This window comes from Leptodactylus fuscus, chromosome 1, assembly GCF_031893055.1.
Source record: "Leptodactylus fuscus isolate aLepFus1 chromosome 1, aLepFus1.hap2, whole genome shotgun sequence".
Taxonomy (NCBI): Eukaryota; Metazoa; Chordata; class Amphibia; order Anura; family Leptodactylidae; genus Leptodactylus; species Leptodactylus fuscus.
In genome coordinates, this window is record NC_134265.1 from 304018911 (window position 1) to 304042251 (window position 23341).

Consider the following 23341-nt stretch of genomic DNA (forward strand, 5'->3'; position numbering starts at 1 on the left):
ATCCCACACTGTCTTCAGTTATGATGAAAGGTTGGATCGAGTGTATTCTTTGCTCCCCTCCTTTCTGGCAGGATCCCCCATTTACCCCATTTTTTGCTCGATTTGTCTTCTGTTTCCTTTACATTTCAATAATTTTTTATAAAATAAAAAAACTATGAATTTCATTGGTCATTCAATTTTTACTTAGTCGACCGATCCATTTTACAACCACTGAAAATGGATTAATTGATTTTTATTGGGTCCATGTATAAATCAAAATGGACAAAGGTAGAACATGGCAATTTTTTTATGGCAATGAAAACTCTCGCACATGCAGTTTTATCTACCGCTAGAAAGCCGACAGTGCACTGAATTGTGGGTCTCTTTTTGCTTTTTTTATTCCATTCAAATGACATATGCCATTTGTAACCAAATGAGAGAAAACTAGTGGAAATGAGTGGGAATTGAGCAATCTCTAGCTTTATATATAACTAGCATGTGCCCGCGACTTTGTCTGCGGGTTGGTTGTGGCCCTGAGCCGCTTATATGAAGCGAACTCATGGTGGCTATGATCTGCTGCACTCCTTACACCATCGGACCCCCTCCCTATTTATGGCTTGCCCCCCATTCCCCCCACACCAGGTCGCTTCCCCCATGCACGCACTACCGCGCCCATGCGCCTTCCCCCCCCTGTACGTCTGCCATGCCCCATCTTCCCTTGCGGTGCTGCCCCTCCTGCTCACAGGTCCCCCCCCCCATGCTCTGGTTCCACCTCCCCGAACCCACAAACTTTCACATTTATAATATTATTAGGATTTTTTACACGTATGACAGACGTAAAGTAAGACTATTTTCCAGTCTCCTCTTTTATTCTGGTTGGTGAGTTCTGACAAACATTACCTTTCCCTCGTGTTCCCTCAACTACAATCTTCTATATGATTAAACTTAGGGGGTAAAGCAAAAAATCTCTTCACCCACAAAAATAACGGCTCCATACACTATCCTACAATAGTTTGCATTGACTTGACAATGTTCTTATATGGTTTATTACAAGTAAATAATGTTTATACACGACTGCCAAAAAATGAGAATTCGTTCCAGTATCCCTCAAGTTATTACCAGTCAGACACATGTGGCTCAATGGTACAAAAGTTTGGATGCAAGTTTGAAATATTAAATAAGAATGTACAATGAGAACATTACTGTATTATTGAATTATTGGAAATTATTGTATCAAAATACAAGCACACAAAATTTATAATTTTGGGGGCATGATCCCCCCCCCATTAACATGAATGAGATTGTACTAACATTCCAAGCTAGCCACCATCAATGAAGGGCCCGCATTACTAAACCAGTGGTGCAGCCCCTAATTCTCAATCGGTGGGGTTCCCCAGGTTATAGTTGCTCTTTAGGGAGGTGTCAATTATTTTATTATTGTAAGATTAGTGCAAACATTTTTGGCACCTGCTCACTTCCAATACATATCCATACAGCATGAAAGTGAGTCCTTATTCTGGCATAGTGCAAGTTGTTCCTTCCCACCCTAATGGACAACTGGATCTCAAAAACCGGTGTTTAGCACAGATACAGTCTAATATGAACAGAGCCATTTACTTTCTTATAAGAATTTTTGATACTGGGGTCTAAAAACAGGCAAGCAGATATAAAAACATTATACTGTAGATTTCCATGAAGTTCTAGAAAGTCAAATATGGGGCATGAAGGGGTTATACAAAAAGAGAGGACCTGAGTAGCCCCAGCATACAAGGAATCCTAGTTCATAATAAACGTAATTGACCATTTTCTATTGATTTTTTTTCAACTTAGTCAATGCTAAAAATACTAATGTAAGGGCGGGTTCACATCTGCGTCCGGTCTCTGGTTTAGCCAATCCGGACGGTTTCCATCTTCTGCCCCGAGAAACTGGACAGGGGACAGAAACCCGGCAGTCAGCTTTCATACCCATTCACTTGAATGGGTTTGCAAAGGTGACTGCCCGTGTGCGTCTTCTGCCTGTCAGCGGGAAAACCGTTTTTTTTTTTAACCGAACACAAAGTCCTGCATTTCCACCTTTGTGTTCGGTTAAGAAAAACAGTTTCCCCGCGGAGAGGCACACGGGCGGACACCTTTGCAAAGCCATTCAAGTGAATGGGATTGAAAGCTGATCGCTGGGTTTCCGTCTCTTGTTCAGTTTTGCGGGCAGAAGACGGAAACCGTCCGGATTGGCTAAACCAGAGACCGGGCACAGATGTGAACCCACCCTAAAATCGGTTGAGGAAATATGTATTTTTTTTTAGTCTTCTCACTTTTGTTTGTGCAATATAGGTAATTGGCCCTATATAATATAGACTTATCGGTGACGCCCTCTGGTCCTGGCTCTTCCCGGCTTCATCTTTATCTTCTTCCGGCGGTTCAAATCCGATTGGTTGAAATCCGCTGCGTGCGTAGTAGCGCTCCTTCCGGAGCTACTGCACACACTCTGGTGCCATTTTTCTCAATGGCAGTGCCGCCAGAGTGTGCGCAGTAGCTCCGGAAGGAGCACTACTGCGCACGCGCCGGATTTCAACCAATCGGATTTGAACCGGCGGAAGAAGATGATGAAGATGAAGCCGGGGAAGAGCCAGGACTGGAGGGCGTCGCCTAAAGAAGAAAGAAGATGTAGGCGTGCCAGAAGATGACATCAGGCACGACCGCCCACCATGCACGTTCAGGAATGATTTACCTATATGTTTTTATAGTTTTATTTTAAAACGGGACGGGGGTTTAAAATAACATTAGCGGTGCCTGAATAGCCTTTTTAAAGACTATTCACGCATATGTGGGGCTCATTCAGCAAAATTTTGCTGATAGAGCCCCTTTAAAGATGGCATATGAAACACCAGTCTTAATAAATCTGCCCCATTGTGTGCAAATTTTGTTAAAAGATGTCATTTAAAACCAATATGCTGTTGTCAGGGTTTAACATTAGTTAGGTTTTCCATCATAAAATAAAATTCTATCATTTACAAGAACAGATTTGGAGATTAAGTAAAGTATAAATATATTTTACACAAGTCAAGCACAGCCTGTAGGTAGTAAACATATAAAGAATTCTTACCTTTTTTCTACGCAGTCTAACTTGATCACATATTGCTTCACAGGTAGACACCGTATCCTTGATGGGTGTAGAATAGATGCAATTTGTTGTACTTATTCCTTGTGATCCATCCTGTGATACATTCAAATCACTATTGGCTTGGATATGTGACTCATCAGGACTTTTGTTGCTACCATATAGAGTGGATGCATTTTGGTAACTTCTCCTATCTTCTTTAGGTTCCACATGAGAAGGTACACAAAAATCCAAACTATTAGAAGGATCACTGCATATATTCTGTTCACACACAACTCTTGATCCATCAGATTTTCTTCTCTGTTGTGCAATTCGAGCAGAATGTAGCAGCTGTTCACCAGACAACTCAATTTCCTCCAAATCTGCATTTCCATGTAACATTTCACTGAAGTACATTCCATCTAAAACATTCACATTGTCTTCTTTGATTTCACAATTAGTATCTCCACCTTCAATGTCTATACATTGGTTTTCCACTACACCATCACGGCTATTGCTAACTTTCAATGTATTGCTCATATCGTCTTCTACTAAGGCCAATGAGATAATACCATCCTGGCCTGGCAGAACATCCTCGTCCTCATTATTAGTCTTGAGTGCATTAGATGGCGACAACAATAATGTTTCTACACTGGTGTTGGAAGACGCACAGTGATCTTCTGTATCTAAATTGTCATTTTCATCAATCTCTTTGGAGATCCGGTTGTCAGATTCCAAAAAACCATTACAACCCTCTAAGTAAGGGCCCGCTGACAAAGAAAGTGTCTCCTTTATATCCTCTTTCCCATGTTCTTCCATAGCTGTTTTTAATTTTTCTACTTTAATTCCATGGCAGCACAATTTATCACAACCAGAAGTGTTAGAAGATAATCCAATCCATTGAGATACATGATCTTCCCAGCTTTTCTTCCGAACAGCTCCAGACATGTCACAAAGCAAAGAACCAGACAAGATTCGTAGACAGAGGAGCATGTGATTTCAATACGGAAATGCCGTGAAGAGCTATCCAGTTGACCTGGTGAAGTATCATCTACCAAACAAGAAATTACATCAGTTAGGGTCTAAATGTTGACAAATGATAAGCAAGCAATACAGCAGCCATTGTCTGGATGAACAGCCTGTTTTCTTAGCAGTTTCTGCTTGCCAGTTTTTGTACAATAGGATTCATTTTATTTCAGTCACAGGATAACTAATTTCATGCATCTGAATTCTATAAAGTCTTATGACTCTCCTACCAGTAATGTAGTCACTCACTAGAGAACAAACTAGACAACTTAAGGAGTCAATTCCACCCAGCAGACGTAAAAGTCTATTCCATAATAAGCTAGAGAAAATTATGTTGTCTGAAGAAGTGTGAAGTGTACATTGTACACATGATTGGAAAAGTAATGAATGATCAATGCCATAGAATAATTACACTCATTTTGATAACATGCTGTATTAGCATAAATATGTCTAAGGCTGTATTCACACTGAGTAACGCTGGCGTTTTTTGTGCTTATTTTTGCACATAGCGCCACGTTAACGCCGCGTAGCGCCGCGTTAACGCCGCGTATACGCCGCGTTAACACCGGGCAATGCCACCACAAAATAGCGCGGCGTTAATGCGGCGTACATGCGGTGCTATGTGCAAAAATAAGCACAAAAAACATCAGCATTACTCAGTGTGAATACAGCCTAAAGTTACCAGATATATAATACATAATCATGAGAAACTTTGTAATATGTCTGAGGTCCTGTTCACATCTGCGTCCGGGTTTCTGTTTGGGGAGTCCATTTGTGGGCCCCCCACATGGAAACCTATCCACATAAAAAAGTGTTTACCTAAGGAAACCCGCAGACCCCATAGACTATAATGCAGCAGTTTTCTCTCCGCACATTTTGTGCAGAAACCAAATAGAAATCACACGGACCCCATTAAAGTTTATGGGGTACACAGGTTTCCTTAGGTAACCGCCTTTTTATGCAGATAGGTTTCCATTCAGGGGCCCCTCAAGTCGACTCCCCAAATCGAAACCCAAAAGCAGATGTGAATAGGGCCTTATTAGGGAAAAATACTTCTTTTTCAAGTTAGGGGGCGTTCACACTAGTGTCGGTGTCCGACAGCTAGTGTCCGATGCTAGTGTCCGTGGAAGATTTTAGCATCGCAATGTTGCATTTTGGTTCTGATCTAAAAGCAGATGGCCATGGTGAAGTATGGGTAGACATAAGACCTGACACTATATGTAGGATTTAGTTGTCCGCTCGAAAAATCGGACATCTTTGTAAACAGACACTTAAGGACACCCACGGACACTAAAGGAAACTACATAATGTCCCATTTAAAATCATGCAAATTGCAAATGAACACAACTAGTGTCCGATGCTAAAATCTTCTGCGGACATTAGCTGCCGACACTAGCTGTCGGACACCGACGCTAGTGTGAACCCTGCTTTATCTGTTCTTTTTTCCTGATTTCTCATCGCTCCTAAATGGCTCAATTCACTGCCATTGGGTTGAAGCTCACAGAAAGATTAGGTTAAGATAAGATAAGATAATCCTTTAATAGTCCCACCATGGGTAAAATCAGTATTTTACAGTAGCGTAGATAATACAGCAATACATTACAAGAAAGAACATGTAAAAGCCAAGCTCATAGCAGATAAAAAAGATACTAGGAGTCATAGCAACTAGGAAGAAAAGAAAAGAAGACTTCAGAATCATTTAGTTCTCTGTGCAGAGTGATCTCCACTTAGCCCGATGTTGATTATGCAACCTGACCGCGGTTGGGAGGAAGGATCTCCAATAATGCTCCTTCTCACACTTGGGGTGAAGCAGTCGATCACTGACAGTACTGCCCAGTGCTGTCACAGTCTCATACATGAGATGGCAGATGTTTTCCAGCATGGAGCTCACCATGAACAGGATCCTTCTGTCACCCACCACCTGTACTGGGTCCAGGGGGCTTCCCAAGACAGAGCTGGCCCTTGTAATAAGTCTGTAATGTCTATTCCTATCTCTGGTTGATATGCTACTCCCCCAGCAGGCCACCCCGAACAAGATGGCTGATACTACCACAGAGTTGAAAAAGGCCCTAAAAAGTGCCCCTGGACTCCAAAGGCCCTCAGCCTCCTGAGCAGGTAGAATCTGCTGTGACCTAGATAGAAGTCTATGGAGAAAGAAGACACGAGAAATAGAAGTTGAGTGACAGAGAAACAGCTACAGATAACACTATGTTTTAGCAGATTTCTAGTACATATTTACACTGCAGAAAGTATTGATGTGTAAAAAGCTCCAGTGAGATAGAACTTACTGTTAGGGCTAGTTCACACGTTGGGGGCCCACGCGGGTTTTGACACAGAGAGATCAAAGAGAGATCTGGTCAAAAGCTGCCTGCCACGACCATTGCGGTCGTGGCTTTCCCCTCCGTAGGGAAAATGAATGAGCCTACACAGGAGGGTGCTGCCACTAGGCGGAAGCCGCAGTCCATAGATCACCATAGACCACGCGGCGGTCTGCATAGACCACCATTGTAAAGGGGTGGTTTTTGAAGCAAAATCCGCTGTCAAAAACCTCCCCTTTGCTCACGTGTGAACTGACCCTTAGTTATTTGCAAAAGGACATTTGTGTTTGTTCCTTTCTGCTTCTCACTTACTCAATTTATCTTCTCCTTCTCCTCCATAGACATGAACACATTTTAAGTAGATAGGGTTTCCATTTTTCAGTTCCCCAAGTGGACCCAAAGGACGGAAACCCGAATGCGAGTGTGAACCTAGCCTTAGTAGTTTATCAGGGAAATGGGGAGATCTATAGAGCTATTTGACATAGTAATGTTTTATACAAATTTGTGAAATTGCTGCACATGCTTTCACTCTACAAGTTACTATTAGCCAGCAACATGATGTCTTTGTGAACAGTTATAGATTTTAATAATATAGTTCCCTCAAAAGTCACATAAAACACTTTTAAATGACTTCTCTACCAAGTGATTCCACAGATGTTAAGCATGTGAATCTTCTGCGACCTGCAGCTGTACTACTAGTCTTCTGAGCGTATCCCACAGAAGCATCCAAGCTACATGGCAAGAAACCATACAATATGGGACACACATTGCACAATATTCAGAACACAGTAAAATGACAGCCGACTCCCTTGACTCACACCTATAAAACTGATACATATTTTCTCATTGAGTACTACTGCTTCACATCATCACATTGCTATTTGTTCAGGGTCATTTTAGTTCATGTAAATAGACTGTCCATCCAGGCACAGTATCACATGCCTGAGGGAAGGAGAGCAGCTAATCTCTGCTATCTGCATCCTGGTGTTCCAGCTCTTAATCCATTAATAAATGCTACAAAGTTGGGTTTATCTCAAAAAATGGTTTGTACATATGAACTTGTAATCTGCAAAATAATTGATTTATGAATCTGAATGCAAAGCTAGAATGGAGGAGACCCCATAGCGCTGACCACAATGAACCACTGTTATGGTGCTGGGTTTCCCCCCATCACAGAAGGTTGCATTTGTTTTCCAATAACACCCAGATTACTTGGGACCGTTAACCCACAATATTGGTATTAATGTAGTTTCCTTGCAGAGGGGAGTCATTCACGTGTAATTATTGTTTTTTTCCCCTTTCAGTATGTCTTTGTGTGAGAGAAAACCCACGCAAACACAGGGAGAACATACAAACTCCTTCCAGATGTTTCCCTAGGCAGGATTCAAACCCAGTACGCCAGCGCTGCAAGGATGCAGTGCTAACCACTGAGCCACCGTGAAGCCTATTCACACATAATTATCACCCACTAGCAAAGGTTGTCACAAAGCTCCCTCTCCAAGGGCTCCATAGCATAGGCATGGCACCCTTATACAGAGTATATCTCTTTTTGATTCCTGGATACCCTGGCAATTTATGCTAGGCATGTGCACATGTTGGTCCAAATGAGACTAATGTTTTAAAAAATATATTTTTGGCACTCTATCAAGAATGGGACCGATGAGCAACAATGAGCCATTAGGTACAGGGGCGGTGCTTTAGGTGGGCAAAAGTAACTACTAGGCCTTGAAGTCTCAGAAGAACCAAAGGATTCTCCACAACATAAGAAGACACCAGCATTAAAAGCAGCACATGGTAAGTGGGGGCTCCATTACCTGTTTTTCATTTGTACCCAGAAGGTTCTAGTTATATCTCTGAGTAGGGAGCAAGCTCAGTATGTGTGTCTGCTCATGGGGTCCTGTCTTTGTATATTTGGGGAAAGAGGTGCCTTGTGTTTGACGATTGGGATACTCTGGTGTTCTGTGTATATTGGTTGGCAGTCCTTTATCATTCTATGTGTGCAGATTCAAAACCTACTTTGTGCTTGGGTGCTCTTCTCAAGCATGTTTTAGGGGTACTCGGGTCTTATGTGTACAAACTGCAAACTTATAGGGCTTGGCCAAACCTGCCATCACAACTTGGCCCATACTCTGCAAAAAAGAACATGTTGTCTGCTCTCTATAAAACAGGTCATAGGTATCCCAAAAATGCCCTTTTCCTTTACAGGGAATGTGCAATATCAAAGTAACTGGCTTGTCAAATTATTGGTTGGACCAATAATTCTTTCCGTTTCCTTTTACTGGATTCATACATTTTTGTATTTTGAGAGGAACCATTCATTCCATTTGGTTTGGCCCAGGAAACAGATTTACCAGCCTATTTTAATATAGTCAATTAATACTAAGAGAATATTGACATCCCCACCCAAAACAACCCTTTATACATTTCAAAACCTGCCATAGAAACACATCATATGGAGAGAACTGTAATAAACATATGTTCAACATTATAATTTTGGAAACAAGCTTCTGTTAGATCATATGCCACGGAAACAAGAACAAACTACAAGCATAAACAGTCCTGGGCCACCATACTGCCGTCACATGCTTGGCTGGAAATTTACTACAGTCAAATAACACATGGAATATTTCAGATGTTTTTCAGGTCATTTTTGAGTCAATTTTTAAATCTTACAGGAAATTTTACCTACTGTATAAGTAAAAGCTACCAAACTAAAATAAAATATTTTCAAAAACATTCTACGTAGATTAGTCAGAGTTTTATTTGGTAAACCATGTAAAAATAAAATTACTATTTGAAATGATTCAATACGAAGGAAAACGCCCGACGGCGTTTCACCTGCACACAGGCAGGCTTCGTCAGGCTTGGTCCCCTGACGAAGCCTGCCTGTGCGCAGGTGAAACGCGCGTTGGGCGTTCTCCTTCTTGTTGGTAGGTAAGATGGCAACACTGTATTGTTATACCACCTAGGAGAGATACTGGGTTCCTGGCTTTGTCACACTACTGTTAATGGTTAGGTGCATCTTGCACCATATATTATTATATATTGTTGTTCTTATCCAGGACCATTCCTATTTCATGTAACTGCTATTGGCCATCTGTTTTCTACCTACTACTGGCTAGTTGGTACTATGTAGTTTTGTCTACCCCCATTTGCTTATAGCAACAAAACTGTATTATGTAATTGTCTTTCATATATGTCATGTGATTCTACTGTTTTAGTAGGTATTAATAAAATTTATTATGTTTTATTAATAAATTGTGTGGTAGTTTTGTACTGTTGGACATGATTGTATACCCACACATAAGTTTTCATTTTTGCCTCTTCTATGTGTTATGGTCTATTTCAAAAAAAAAAAAGTACATTAGCAGGTACTCCTTACTAAAGCATTATTTTATTCCTTAAATATTGAATCTGAACAAGGATCTGAATACAGGTCTGTTGTGGACATTTAGGGTACCAGGTAAGTAAGTTTGGGGTTCTTTTGGATATTGAAAAATATCATCTAGAAGAAGGGATCAATAACACCTAGAATTTTACATTCTGGTAGCAAAGTAAAATTTTGGATTGAAGTATTTACCCAAAATGGAATTTTCAGACTTGAAAAAATATTATCAGCCCCATGTAATGTATTGTTTTCTATCTTAACTTGTAACACCGCATTATACATCACACACCTTGCAAATACGTCAAAGTAATATAAACGACGTGTGGACGGAGAAAGAGCATCATTACAACAATAATGGGCGCAGTGTCAATTAGACATCAGAATTCATCTCCAAGATTGTCAAACATATGATAGATTTTTTTTTGCATGTACAGTACTTTAGCAAATAGAAATAAAAAAAAATATACTACTAAAGCTATTTTCCTTGGAAGAAAGTTCTGGATCACATATTGGTTTCTTTCTTTCATGCAGGAAAAATTGGATAACAAATGTTAGAGGTTCGCAAAATCTTTATTTACGCAGAAGGCAACCAGAAATAATGAAGGGATTCTAGTGATCTTTGGAAAGGTTCACAATACACACAGGGAATCAATCCAACAGCTGAATGCAAGATACACATTTTATTGATGTTAACAATCAGAGAAAGTACAGAGTCAAGTACTGGGCTGCTTTATCTTTCTCCAGCTGCTATGAAATGAACAAACAGCAGGGTTTGACCTTTTATTTTATTATGTTTGTGACCAGACTATAAAAGATATTGTCCAGCATGAAGAGTAATATTCTGTTATTGTAGACCAACCCATATGATATGTATAACTGCACAATGCCATACCCTGACAGTCTGTATTTTTCTGACAGATGACACTGCCCATCAGTCACCTAACTACCTTATAACATTTCAGAGGTAGGACATAGCTTGATAGTTTTGTGGCCAAAGCTTTTATGGTAACTGACAATACTGTCATATGATATCCAAGTCATTCATCCATTACATAATCCAATACTACTATCGTGTCCAAATAAATCTCAATTCAGCCAATACAAAGCCAAAATTATACTGCTATACAAAATAATACATCTGTGCCAAATGATACCGCCATATAGAACCCACATAAACAATATATACAGTACCCACAGTAATATACAGTACACATACACTACTACATCTCTGGATGTAGTAGAGCTCAGCGCACACTCAGCTCTGCTACATCTCTGGATGTAGTAGAGCTGAATGCACACTCAGCTCTGCTACATCTCGGGTGTAGCAGAGCTCAGTGCATGGCCAGCCTGCTACATCTCCAGTGTAGCAGAGCTGTGTGCTCAACACTGCTACATCTGAGATTGGACCAGAATGGAGACTGCTGTGGACCGATCTTAGACTCTGCCTCCGAAGCAGAACCAGCGTTGATTGGCCATATACTGTACTCTGTATGGCATTCGGCCAATCAACGCTGGTCAATGCATTACTATGGGAAAAAGTCAGCTCCTGCATACCGCAAGCTGATAGGGATCCTGACCAGATAGAGTCCCAAAGAGCTGTGTGAGTAACATTCCCACCTAAATAAAGGTAATCCCTAGCTAACCCTGCCAGTACATCTATCCCTGTCTCACAGTCACATAGTTCACAGTCTCATTTGACTCGGATATTAAATCCATTATTCGTATAAATTGGAGGTCACCTGATTTAGCTAGACAATTACTTTCGATGCCTCCGTTGTCGTTGTTCCTGTCCCACCTCCCCTGTGCAGTTATTGGTGTAAAAAAAGCGCCAGGGAAGGTGGGAGGGGAATCAAATTTTTAGTGTGTTTGCCTCGTGGTATTCAATTGTAATCGAATACCTCGAACGGCCTGATAATATTCGATCGAATATCAATTCGATCGAATGCCGTTCGCTCATCTGTAGTGCAGACTCTAAGTGTGATCGGTCCAGATTATAAGTGTGATCGGTGCAGACTCTAAGTGTGATCAGTGCAGATTGTAAGTGTGATCGGTGCAGACTCTAAGTGTGAGACATTCACAGGTCACATACTGATGATCTAGTGGATAGGCCGTTATGGCCGTTGGGGCTGGAAAATCTCTTTATGGACATGGATACAAATTAATTCGCTGGGGTATGAAATGCACTCTTAATAAATGTAGGTCATTGATTCCATTAGATGTATGGACAATATCACTAACAGAGTAGTCATCAACTACTGAGTGAAGCGGAGGCAATAAAGACTTGAAGTGATGATTTGCGTTTGGGCTGTATTTTGGGAAAAACGGATTATGGTAATAGAATCTGTCCAGCAAAGTAGTAAATTAATAGAATCCAGTCCTCATCAGCACAGGGCTTTGGAATCATATGTAGCACTTACTCAGTTCTGAAAATGAATAACAGAAAGTATGAATTTAGTATATTACTTAATGGTGGTCTTAGTTCCTGGACCTCCACCAATGTGACCTTCTGGCATAACAAGGATACCCCTTTAAGTAATTTGTGCTCATCTAGCAACATATTATAAACTTAACCCTGAAACGGTAGTAATAGTGCCAGACAAGACTGCACAGGAAGGTACAGCTTGAGAGTCCGTTACTGAATATTACAAGAAACCCTGAAACATGGAGACAATTAAAGGATTTCATCATCTTTCTTGTCGCCAGGGAGGGATTGGCTGCTGAGTAATTAACAAACATTCCAGCTCCACAAAGTCTAAAGATGAGCAGAATGTTTCATCCTATTCTGTACACAGCATTGTACACAATTAACTGTTGCACTGCCACAATAGTCTTTCTTTATAATGTTTCAGCAGTATAGTATTTTTTACATTGGATTATTACACACTTAGCCCCCTCCAACTACCCCACACACTTGCATGGGTTCAGATTGGTCTAATGTGCATATTTATTTTAAAGAGGTTGATCTACATTGCAGACACTTAGGCTGAGTTCAGACGGAGTATATTGGATCGGAATTTGACGCCGAGGTCGCCTCAGGTTCAAGTCCAAAATACGGGGCAGCCGCGACTGGATGCCGGTGCAGTGCAACGGCATCCAGTCATGGTACTGCGATCTGGATTAGGCCCAAATGAATGAGCTAGTCGGGAGTGTCTTCAGGCGGATTCGCGAGGCACAATCCACCTGAAGAATGAGCATGTTTATCTATCACAATGTCATAATGTAACATACTAGCAACTACCTTTATGTAGCATATTATTCTTGTGTATACTAGTATGACTTTGCCTAAAGTATGATCGACATTAGAAGGCATTATCACAAGACAAACACTGGAGCCTTATTATGGCCCTATAAATCTGATTTAAAAAAAAACTAAAAACTTTTGACTTGCCCTAGTGATATGTCAAAGGTTTTGATCAGTGGTTTTTGGGTGCTCAGACTTCACTGCTACTAATGCAAAGGTACAGAATCTCTCAGCACTGCGTTTCTGCCTCTTCATTTTAGCAGTCGATCAAATTCTCTGAGTTATCATTTGACATGTCCAAATCTTTACAGTGCTGGGTTTCCTCTAATTTTGCGTATTTTTTAGGCGGGTTGCACACAACTATGTACAAGCCATCAGCCGTGATAGAACGCCATGATGAATAGGAGCCGCATAAGCACGGCCACAAGATCATACAAGAATAGGACCAGCTCCGTATTTTGTGGCCTTGACTGTTGGCCTGCACACGGGACCATGTAATTCACGGTCAGGTGTACGAGCCCACAAAAATGAATAGGTCAGTGTGCTATCCAGGGAAAACCCAGATAGCAAACTGACCAAGCACATGGTCGTCTGCAAGGGCCTTTTTAAGAGCCTCTATCAGATCCTCTGAGTTAAAAGAACTCCCTGAGGTAAATGAATCTCTCCAGGCGATAGATTTACTTTATCATTGAAATCTTTATTGCAGTTTTATTAAGTGCTAAACTGATATCATTTTAGGATTTTCCAATCTGTATGACTGTTAACTGAGCGTCTATCCACAAGCTGGTGCCCAGTACTATCATTAAGATGGAAACACCTCTGATAATTGTATGGACGACATACAGGAATGTAAATTTTTGTCAAGGTGAGAATACTTTATCACCCTGTTTATTGCTGAAGATCTGTGCTGAGAGCCTGAGTTAAGGAGAATGTATACTACAGTGAACGACTACATCATTGATTCATATAACTCATCCACAAAGAGTCTGAGAACCCTTGAGAGTTCTCAAATGTATTCTTCACTTCGAGGGCTATGGAATATACACCAGCGACTTATAAATTAAGTATAGTAGCAGTATACATTGTATCAATGATCTTTTATACACATTACTTAGTCATAAAAATGCCCAGTTTATTAGATGACATTGAAGGACATTACATTTTGGTCAATAGATGTCAAGTTTCAATATACAATATGCATTTTTGCAGTTAAAAATATGTATTTTATTATGTTTTTTATGTTATTATGTCTCATTTACTTAAAAGGGGCGCATTGAACCATCTGGTAACGTTAGAAGATTCCTCCAGTTATAAGTTGTTCCTCAGTGTCCCACTACTGGAAACCACAAGGATCAGCAGTAATCTCTTGGGAAACTTGGCTAGCACTTGTTTAACCCTTTAAACACAGCGATCCAGCACAGGTCTATCATTTTAATAGTAAACCATAGCACAAACATATAGGTCAGATTTATTAAACCAATCTAAAACCAAAACGGACTTAGTAGCCCACAGCAACCAATCATAGAGCAGCTTTCATTTTGTATTCTGCTCCTGAAACATGAAAACTGCATTGTGATTGGTTGCTATGGGCAACTAAGTCAGTTTTGCTTTTAGGCCATTTTAATAAATCTGCTCCTTAGAATACATGCAAGACACCCCAGGGAGTAGCGGTTTACGCTTCAGACCCATAATTCTTTAGTCATAACCATGTCCAATATGTCACAATCTAGTTTTTTGGCATTAGAGACGTTGTCCAGGCTAAATTCTTATTTTTTAATTAGGCTGAGGAGGTGAAAATACTGTACATTTTTATAAATATACTCACCTCTCCCCGGTGCTTCGGTGTCCTCCCGATGTGGTTTGGTCCTGCTGCTTGACTGTCTTCTTGCAGTGGAATTCTTCAACCGATGTGATGTCCCGTACTATTGTGATTTAATAGTGTAGCGCAGAGCATTAAGGGGTTAATTACCTTCCAGCATTGCTACAGGAGAAATGATACATAAATCCATCCAAAGGAATTGAATGTCTAAGTGAGGCATGCATGTGCCAGATCCTTAAACGTGTAAGATGCTCTTGTTTAGCCACTTTGCTGTGACTGAGACCTGATATTTCTCTGTAAACTCAGGATTATTTAGTAGGTTACTTTTCTAAACTAGTCAACCCCTGTAATATCTTTGAAGTTTATGTTTATGAAACAGGGGAAGTAGAAATGCATCAGTGTGGAGAGGCATGGATGTAAGTGACAGGAGGATGTAGTATACACATGTATATATAGTCACAGCACCTCCGCACCTAGCAGCTCAAATGATATATAGGTAACAGAACTATAATAAAAGTAATACTAACAGTAATACTGATCTAAAGTCTTGTCCGTGCATACAATTTTCCAATGTAATGTAAACTTTTTGCCAGAACAAAGAGTATTTTTACTTTATTTCGAGAGGAAGCAATACCCATGTCCATGTCACACTCCATCAATTAAATGAAAAGACACATGTAACACACATAGCAAAATAATATTGTCTAATACAGTCATAGATAAACTGCAAGTTATATATTATAGTGTAGTTACTGCCTAACTGAATAACATTAGATTGTAAGCTCTCATGGCCAGTGACCTCTTAATTTAATGCTAGTAGGTAGATGCATTTATTCAATATTCAATATTTGTCTGCTGCTACATAAATAGTGTTATTTCTATTACTACAATATTATGTATTAGAGGTATCTATCTATCTATCTATCTATCTATCTATCTATCTATCTATCTATCTCACCCTTTATGTGACAATTAATCATTAACCCTTGTTGCTCCGCAACATTTTAAAATAATAATAAAGAATTTTTTCTTGTATGTTACTTGTCATTCTATATTTTACTTGCTGCAGCAACACACAATGATAAGAGAACTTCTGGAAGACGTACTATAGGCATCAGTCTTACCTATTCCTTCACCAGGTATTAACCAGCTGTTGATATGTACAGTCCATGCTGTAGCCCCAGATTGCTGTTATGTTGCAAGCAGATCCCTTCTCATGCTGTAAACAGCTTTTCTAGTTGGCAGAGACGCGAAATCATGTAAAAAATCTGTAAAACAGTTTCCCCTCCAATAACTTCTGTCTTCTAAAATCAGAAAGGTGTTTTGTAAAAGGGCCCCTCAAGAAGCAGGCCTGGATTACAAGGAAAGTATTTCCTGCCTTGAAGAAGTATGCATGTACTAAAAGAACGGAGTAAGACGGAAAAACTAGAAACTAAAAATGGAATCTGCAAAAAGAAAATAAGAAGAGGAAAAATCTTCTCTGCTGAGTCCAGAGGTTTGATTTAGGAGACTGTGGTGCTTACGCCTACGAGTCTGACACAGCTTCAAGAGAAAAAAAAAAATATTCCCTAGTCTTTCTGCAGTCCACTGCTCTATTAAACAGATATATAACACAATGACCTAGTGTGATGAGAATGCAACTGAACTTTGTAGCAATATTCACTATCTATCTATCTATCTATCTATCTATCTATCTATCTATCCATATGTATATCTATTTTGTGTCTGAAATTTATTCTACTTTTTTTCACTTTGTAGCAATATTATCTATCTATCTATCTATCTATCTATCTATCTATCTATCTATCTATCTATCAATTCATATCTGTATCTATTTCATATCTATCTATCTATCTATCTATCTATCTATCTATCTATCTATCTATCTATCTAACAATCCATTCATCCATCCATATATGTACCTATTTCCTAACTATCCAATTATCTATACTTGATCTTTCTCTCCACATACATACAGATGTATCAGTCCTATGTAATACCAGCAGTCCTATGTAATACCAGAAATATTGCAATGTGCCAATTGAAAAAAAAAAAAAATCATCACTGCTACATTACCAAACTCAGCTCTGCTACATACCTCACTGACGTAGACACAAAGTCATATAAACAATACATCATAAGAGAAGTTATTTAACATATTATTGACATATAGCTTTACCTCTCGGTCTAAGTTGTACCGCCCTGGAAACACACTAACTCTGGCCAATGTCTTCCTAATGGTCCCATGTGAATTGTGCTGACATCGCCCCAGTCATGTAATATGTGCACCAAGTTTGCAGGATAGCCCCTCTGTCTTCTGGCTTTGTAGAACTGTCAACCATTATTTTTTTCACCCTTCTGTCTCCGTACAATGACTTCCTTCTGACTGCTCTGGTCTAGGCTGAGAACTTGGATCCTCATTTGGTTTTGATTAAATCCAGACAGGCTGCTTAGATGTTCAGATGTAAGCAAAAGAAAAAGACATGGCACGCAGGAATATAACCACTGGATTGATTCGATAATTACTGTAGCAATATCTGGTATCTGCTCGAGTGATAATATCATAAACTTATTTCTTCAATGTGTGAATTGGCAAAGCTCGTTTTCAAGTTTGGATTTGTTGGGTCGCTGCTGATCCAAGGAAATTTAAAGGGCAAGTTTATTTTCCTAAAATATTAGTAATCTCCTCTGAAAGTCTTATTTAAAGTGAACCTGCCATTATTTAGGTTCATTATGAAGGTAAACTCATTTTCTTTACATTTAGAATTGGCCTGTCAGGTGAGGCCTGTTTCATATCTGCATTCGGTATTCAGTTCGGGGAGTCCTCTTGGGACCCCTTTACCCCCCCGAACGGAATACCAAACACGTTAGCTAAGAAACCACATGGACCCCACAGATGGACCCCACGGACCCACACGGACCCCATAATGGAGTCCGTGTGTTTTCCGTGTGGTGGTAGTCTATGGGATCGCCAAACAGACTCCCGGAACGGAATACCAAATGCAGATGTGAACCAGGCCTGAGGGCAAACTTCTGTGATTCCTTCAAGACATTAATTTGAAGCATCTCAGTGAGAAAATTAGGAAAATGAAGCAGCTGGCACTTCATTAGACTTTACACTGTTGTATATTCTATTAAAGTAACTGACTTTAAGTGGAGCACTTAGAACAGGGGTAGGCAACCTTTTTTGTATGGCTTGATGATTTCAATTAAAAAATCAATGAGGTACTCAGAGTGTTGGGCAATAATTGTAAGGTTGATGACCACTATACTAAAGTCATATACCACAAACCGTAACACAGATGCTTCAGGACGCATGCGTTTACTGCGCTCTCCTGGGAAGTACCGGTATTTTCCCATTAGTACACGTGCAGCCCCCAATTAGAGGTAAATGTATGCGTCCAAGAGCACCATGTGGCAGAATGCTTAGAGTGGTGACACACTATGTACGTGGATACAGCTATCCACAATGGCTCCTCCACATGGTATAATGGCAGGCAATCCACATAGTACAATGTCCCATAGCGGCCCCTCCACACAGTATAATGTCCCATAGTGTCTCCTCCACACAATATAATGTCCCATAGTGTCCATTCCACACATTATAATGTCCCATAGCGGCCCCTCCACACAGTATAATGTCCCATAGTGTCTCCTCCACACAATATAATGTCCCATAGTGTCCATTCCACACATTATAATGTCCCATAGCGGCCCCTCCACACAGTATAATGTCCCATAGTGTCTCCTCCACACATTATAATGCCCCATAGTGTCCTCTCCATACAGTAAAATGCCCCAACTAAAGCAATCAGGTGCAATTGCACTACTTTGGCCCTCCTGTACAATTTGTCAGTGCGATCCATCCATACACCTTAGCAGAATTTACATTATCCTTTCCTTCTCTACCTGGGTTAGGACTGCCATGAAGACTTGTTCATACATTGTCTGTGCACTATAACTTCCCATCATTCCTATTCCATCTCAGTTCCCCCACATAGTAATCGTGCCACCATTTGTGCAACAACCACCCCAAAAATCCATCTTTAACTAAATGCTTACCAACCCCTACTTTTACCACTAAATGGTAAATTTTCTCAATAATGTCCTATAGTGGTCCTTCTACACAGTATAATGTTAAATAGTGGCCCCTACACATGATATAATGTTCCGTAATGGCCCTTCCACACAGTATAGTATCCTATAGTGGACACAATGAATGTTTTCATTTCAGGTTCAGCTAAAATATATGCATCAATGTAACCCTTGAGGCCCAATCAGTGATCTCTGACATCAGTTAGAAGTGCCGAATAGAACAGGGAGACACAACTGAGTCTAGGGAGGGTGAGTAACATTGTTTATTATGTTTACTCACCTCTCCTGGGCCTCAGCTTATTATACTCTGGGGTCTGAACCATTGGGCAAGTTCGTCCAAGTGCCACCCCCTCAGGGACAGGGGCTGTGAGCCATGGAAATATGCCTTTACCTGTCACTCTTGGCACGCGTGTCTGGAGTTGCCGACCCCTGGCTTAGAAGGTGCAGCCCTCAACTTAGACCAGTTAGTTAGTAAGGGGGAGAAGGCCAAAAGTCTTCTCCTTCCTGAGTTAGGAGGAAGTATGTGAGTCTTCTTTCTTCCTAGTTAGGGGAAAAAGTAGGAACTGGAGACCTAGTAAGGTTGAGACCCTACGAGCTACAAGTTAGCCCCAGTGAGGGAATGGGCGATAATAACCCTGATCAATTTGTGAACTTGTATATAAAGAAACAATTGTTGGATGGACCTCATAGATACAACCAGTCTATGAGCATCAAGCCAGACCAGGCACCAATTGGAATTGCAAACTCTTGTTAAAATGTAAGAGAATTGCACACCGTTAAGAGGAACACTGCTTCTATCTTGAAAAGACTGATCATCATCCAGCCAAAGAGGAAATTCTTAGGAATTGTGTCTCCACAGTCAGAAAGAAACTCTTCGTTTCATCTGATTTCTACAAGTAAAACTATGAGTTATTGCAACCTTCAACACTGTCTTCTGAATCTGCATGTAGCACTCACAAATCGGGACACCACCAACCACAAAAAGCCTGGATGTGCCCTGGGGGATACTACAACCACCATCTTTCACACTACAGGCCCTTCATCACTGTACCAGCCTTTGAGGAGTACTGGAGGGACTGGTTAGTGCCACTGTGAGCCACAATACTACTACTCCAAACATCCTGGCCTTGCTTTACTGGGTTGCTGCAAAATGACAACTGGGCATTACCATTTCTATTCTCAAGGGGTGTGTGCCTACGCAGTCTAATATTGTCAGACTCTGTAGGGCATTGGAAGGCAACTTTGGGACTCCAGCTGTTACAGAACTACCACTCCCAGCATGCCTACCTGCTTTGTTCTTCTTGGCACTCCCATAGAAGTGAATGGAGCCTGCTGAGAGTTGTAGTTCACAGCAGCTGGAGTGCAGAAGGTTGCTGGTCTCTTGTGTAGGGACACACCGCAAACTGGTAATACCCACCTGTCAGTTTATTCATTCCTTTCTAGTAACAGCACAACACAGAGTAAGGGAAAACCTTTGCTGCTCTTATAAAAGGTTTGTATATGAAATAGCTCCCATCCCCCAGAAATTTACACAGCACAGAGTGCAATTAATCTAATGCAAATTGCATAAAGAAATCAATATCTTGTCACTAGGTCCAATGGGGGAGATTTATAATTCCCTTACTCTCCTTTGTGTTAGGGTGCATGCACACTATGTAACGCCGGGTGTGTATGAGAGCCGTACACGCCGGCGTTACAGCAGTGCTGCCGAACACTTCCCATTCACTTCAATGGGAGCGCTCGTAAACGCCGCTGTTACGAGCGCTCCCATTGAAGTGAATGGGAAGTGTTCGGCAGTCTGCTGTAATGCCGGCGTGTACGGCTCTCATACACGCCCGGCTTTACGTAGTGTGCATGCACCCTTACAATGTTTTAAGCAGCCTTAGGGCAAAAATGTAGCCCCAATGGTGAATTTACACTGCTGATGCCCCTTTCTGGAAAGGGGGTTTAATAAGGGTGTGCTGTGAACAGGGTCACAGTCCCTGCCAGATTTTTCATAATTTATACCAGTTTTCTGCCATAAGTGGTGAATAAAATTCACAAATACAAGCTAGCATGGACTTTAGTCTAGGCGCGCAGACTGCTGCTCAAAGAATATATGTATAAGATGAAGATATGGATGCCTCCCGACCTGGATTTTTCTATGAACTCCTACTACCTTGAAATTCCAGATTTCTTTCATCCAGTCTTTAGGATTTTTCGATGACTAGATATTAGATTTTTCAATGACTGGGTATTAGATATATATTTTACAACACATGCTATGTAAGGCTGAGGGAAAAAGCTGCTTTTTTGTTGCAGATTTTGCTGTGGTTTTTTGAGCTAAAGAAACACAGGGTGAGTTCACACGGGGTATTTTGGCCAGGATTTCACCTTCGCCTGAAGACACTCGCTCCTCCCGACTAGTCCCATTCATTTGGACCTAATCTGGATCAGAGTGCCACAATGGATGCGGGTGCACTGTAGCTACCCGTAATTTGGACTGGAACCTAAGGCAGCCTCCGCATCAAATTCCGGTCCAAAATACCTAATCTGAACTCGGCCTTAGGGTATGTTCAAACACAGTTTTTTGCAGGTTGATTTTGAGGCAGAATGCACCTCAAAATATGCCTTCCATTCATTTCAATAGGAGTCAGTAGCAGTTCCGGCTGATTTTTTTCAGCTAGAGGAAAAAAAGCAACATGCCCTATCTTCAGGTGGATTCCACCAAAGACAATTATCATGCTTTTTTGACGTAGTTTTTACAAAAACTCCATTAAAAACCACTAGCGTTTTATTAAAGAAACATTTCTAGGTCCATACAGTGTGCTGGAAAGAACCATGGCAAAAACCGCAGAAAAAAACTAAAAGAAAAACACAACAAAAACTGCATCATGTTAAAAAATGTGTCAAGCAAAATTTTCCCAATTCCTGATGCAGATTTTTTCTCTGTGTGAACACTTCCTTACACTTCTCCCCTCTGCTAAATACACTCCTGGCTATCTCTTCTACAATGTGTGGCCCCATCCTAAAGGCCCTACTAGATGGGCCATATTCATGGCAATTATGGCAATTAGGAATGCTCATTGCTGATAACTGTCCTGTGTATTAGTGCTGTTGAACAGCTGATCGCAAAGTTTTAGCAGGGTAATAGATAGCTATTGTCGGTAGTCAGGGCACTTCTGCCGATAACCCATGCATCCGTATTTCGGGGAGTGATCGCTGCTCAGATCGTTCCTCCAATATTCAGTGTGTATTAATCTGTGTGTTTCTGACCGCAGTACATCTAATACAGCCGTAACACCAGTATTTGCACACAATTACTTTTGTTATTCTCACCTCATATCTAATGGTAAACTTAACATGTGAACACGCAAAGATTCAACAGTAACTTCAAGCAGGATGTTAACTCATGTGGAAAACTAGTCAGCGTGAGTGGGTACCAACACAAAGGAAGTTACAATGGTGTGACTAAATGTTTGACATGTAGTAATGTGTGTGGTCGGGGTCTGTGTTATTGTTATTTTTTGTTTGTGTATGTTTAGCATTATAAAAATCTGCTACTCACCACACTGACTAGGCCTTGCTCCTAGCCCACAGGGACTAGTGTTTGCTCTGTGCGGCTTCATAGAATTGAGCCGTGTAAAAACCTTGAGTAGTCCAAAGAAATATGTCAACCTACATGTCAATAAACACTGTATTAGGCAAGAAGATACCTCTGCAAATGTGCTGTATGTATCATACTGTGTATTGTTTATTATGTGTTTAGTCAGTTTTCAATGAAGTGTTTAGAATATCTCCAAGCTCAATATACAGTGTGGATTTATTTATGTATGGCTTCATTTACACAAATTGTCTTGTAATGAAACCGAACCACAACTTCAAGAGGAACAGTAAGTCAAAGCCAGATTAAATATATTTATTGCTACAGACATAAGCAAATACTATCTTAAAGAAAGACTAACTTACAATGTACTGTAGCTTAGGAAAGCAAGCAATATTGTTCTTTCCATAAGATACAGTTGCTCACCTAAAGAAACATATGAATATATAAACAATTTACTTGAAATATTAAACTTTATTTTCCAGAAATATTTTATTAGATATTAATTTTCCAAGATAGTAATAGAAGAAAAGACAGTAATAGAAGAAAACTCCTCTGATGCTCCTCATTTGAATAAAGAATAAAAGTTTTTTTCTCTAAGCATCCCTGGGGTTCTGAAATATAAGAAAGGTATCATTTTTATTCTGCTAACAGCATCTACAGCACTATGGGAGCGGTTTAAAGTAGCTGGGGCAGTGATAGACTCCCTTTAACATTTGCCTTTTTGGATTTCAACATGCTTGGAAATAAGCCACTGATAGCTTGTTCCACTTCTCCTATTGAGAACACAGGTTGGAT

General features: G+C 40.4%; 1 protein-coding gene across 2 annotated transcripts in view; it reads right to left on the reverse strand.

Annotated features, from left to right (window-relative positions):
* Nucleotides 1-23341, reverse strand: part of DLC1 (DLC1 Rho GTPase activating protein) — a 342693-nt gene that overhangs the window by 285110 nt on the left and 34242 nt on the right. Inside the window, exons 1-2 of one of the 2 annotated variants that reach the window (XM_075258703.1) lie at nt 15990-16278; nt 3080-4124 (exon numbers count right to left, since the gene is read on the reverse strand). In XM_075258703.1, the coding sequence (XP_075114804.1) occupies nt 3080-4066 (987 nt within the window). In that variant the 5' untranslated portion in view covers nt 4067-4124; nt 15990-16278. Of the gene's footprint in view, nt 1-3079; nt 4125-15989; nt 16279-23341 lie in introns of those variants that run through there. The other variant, XM_075258695.1, reaches the window with a different exon arrangement.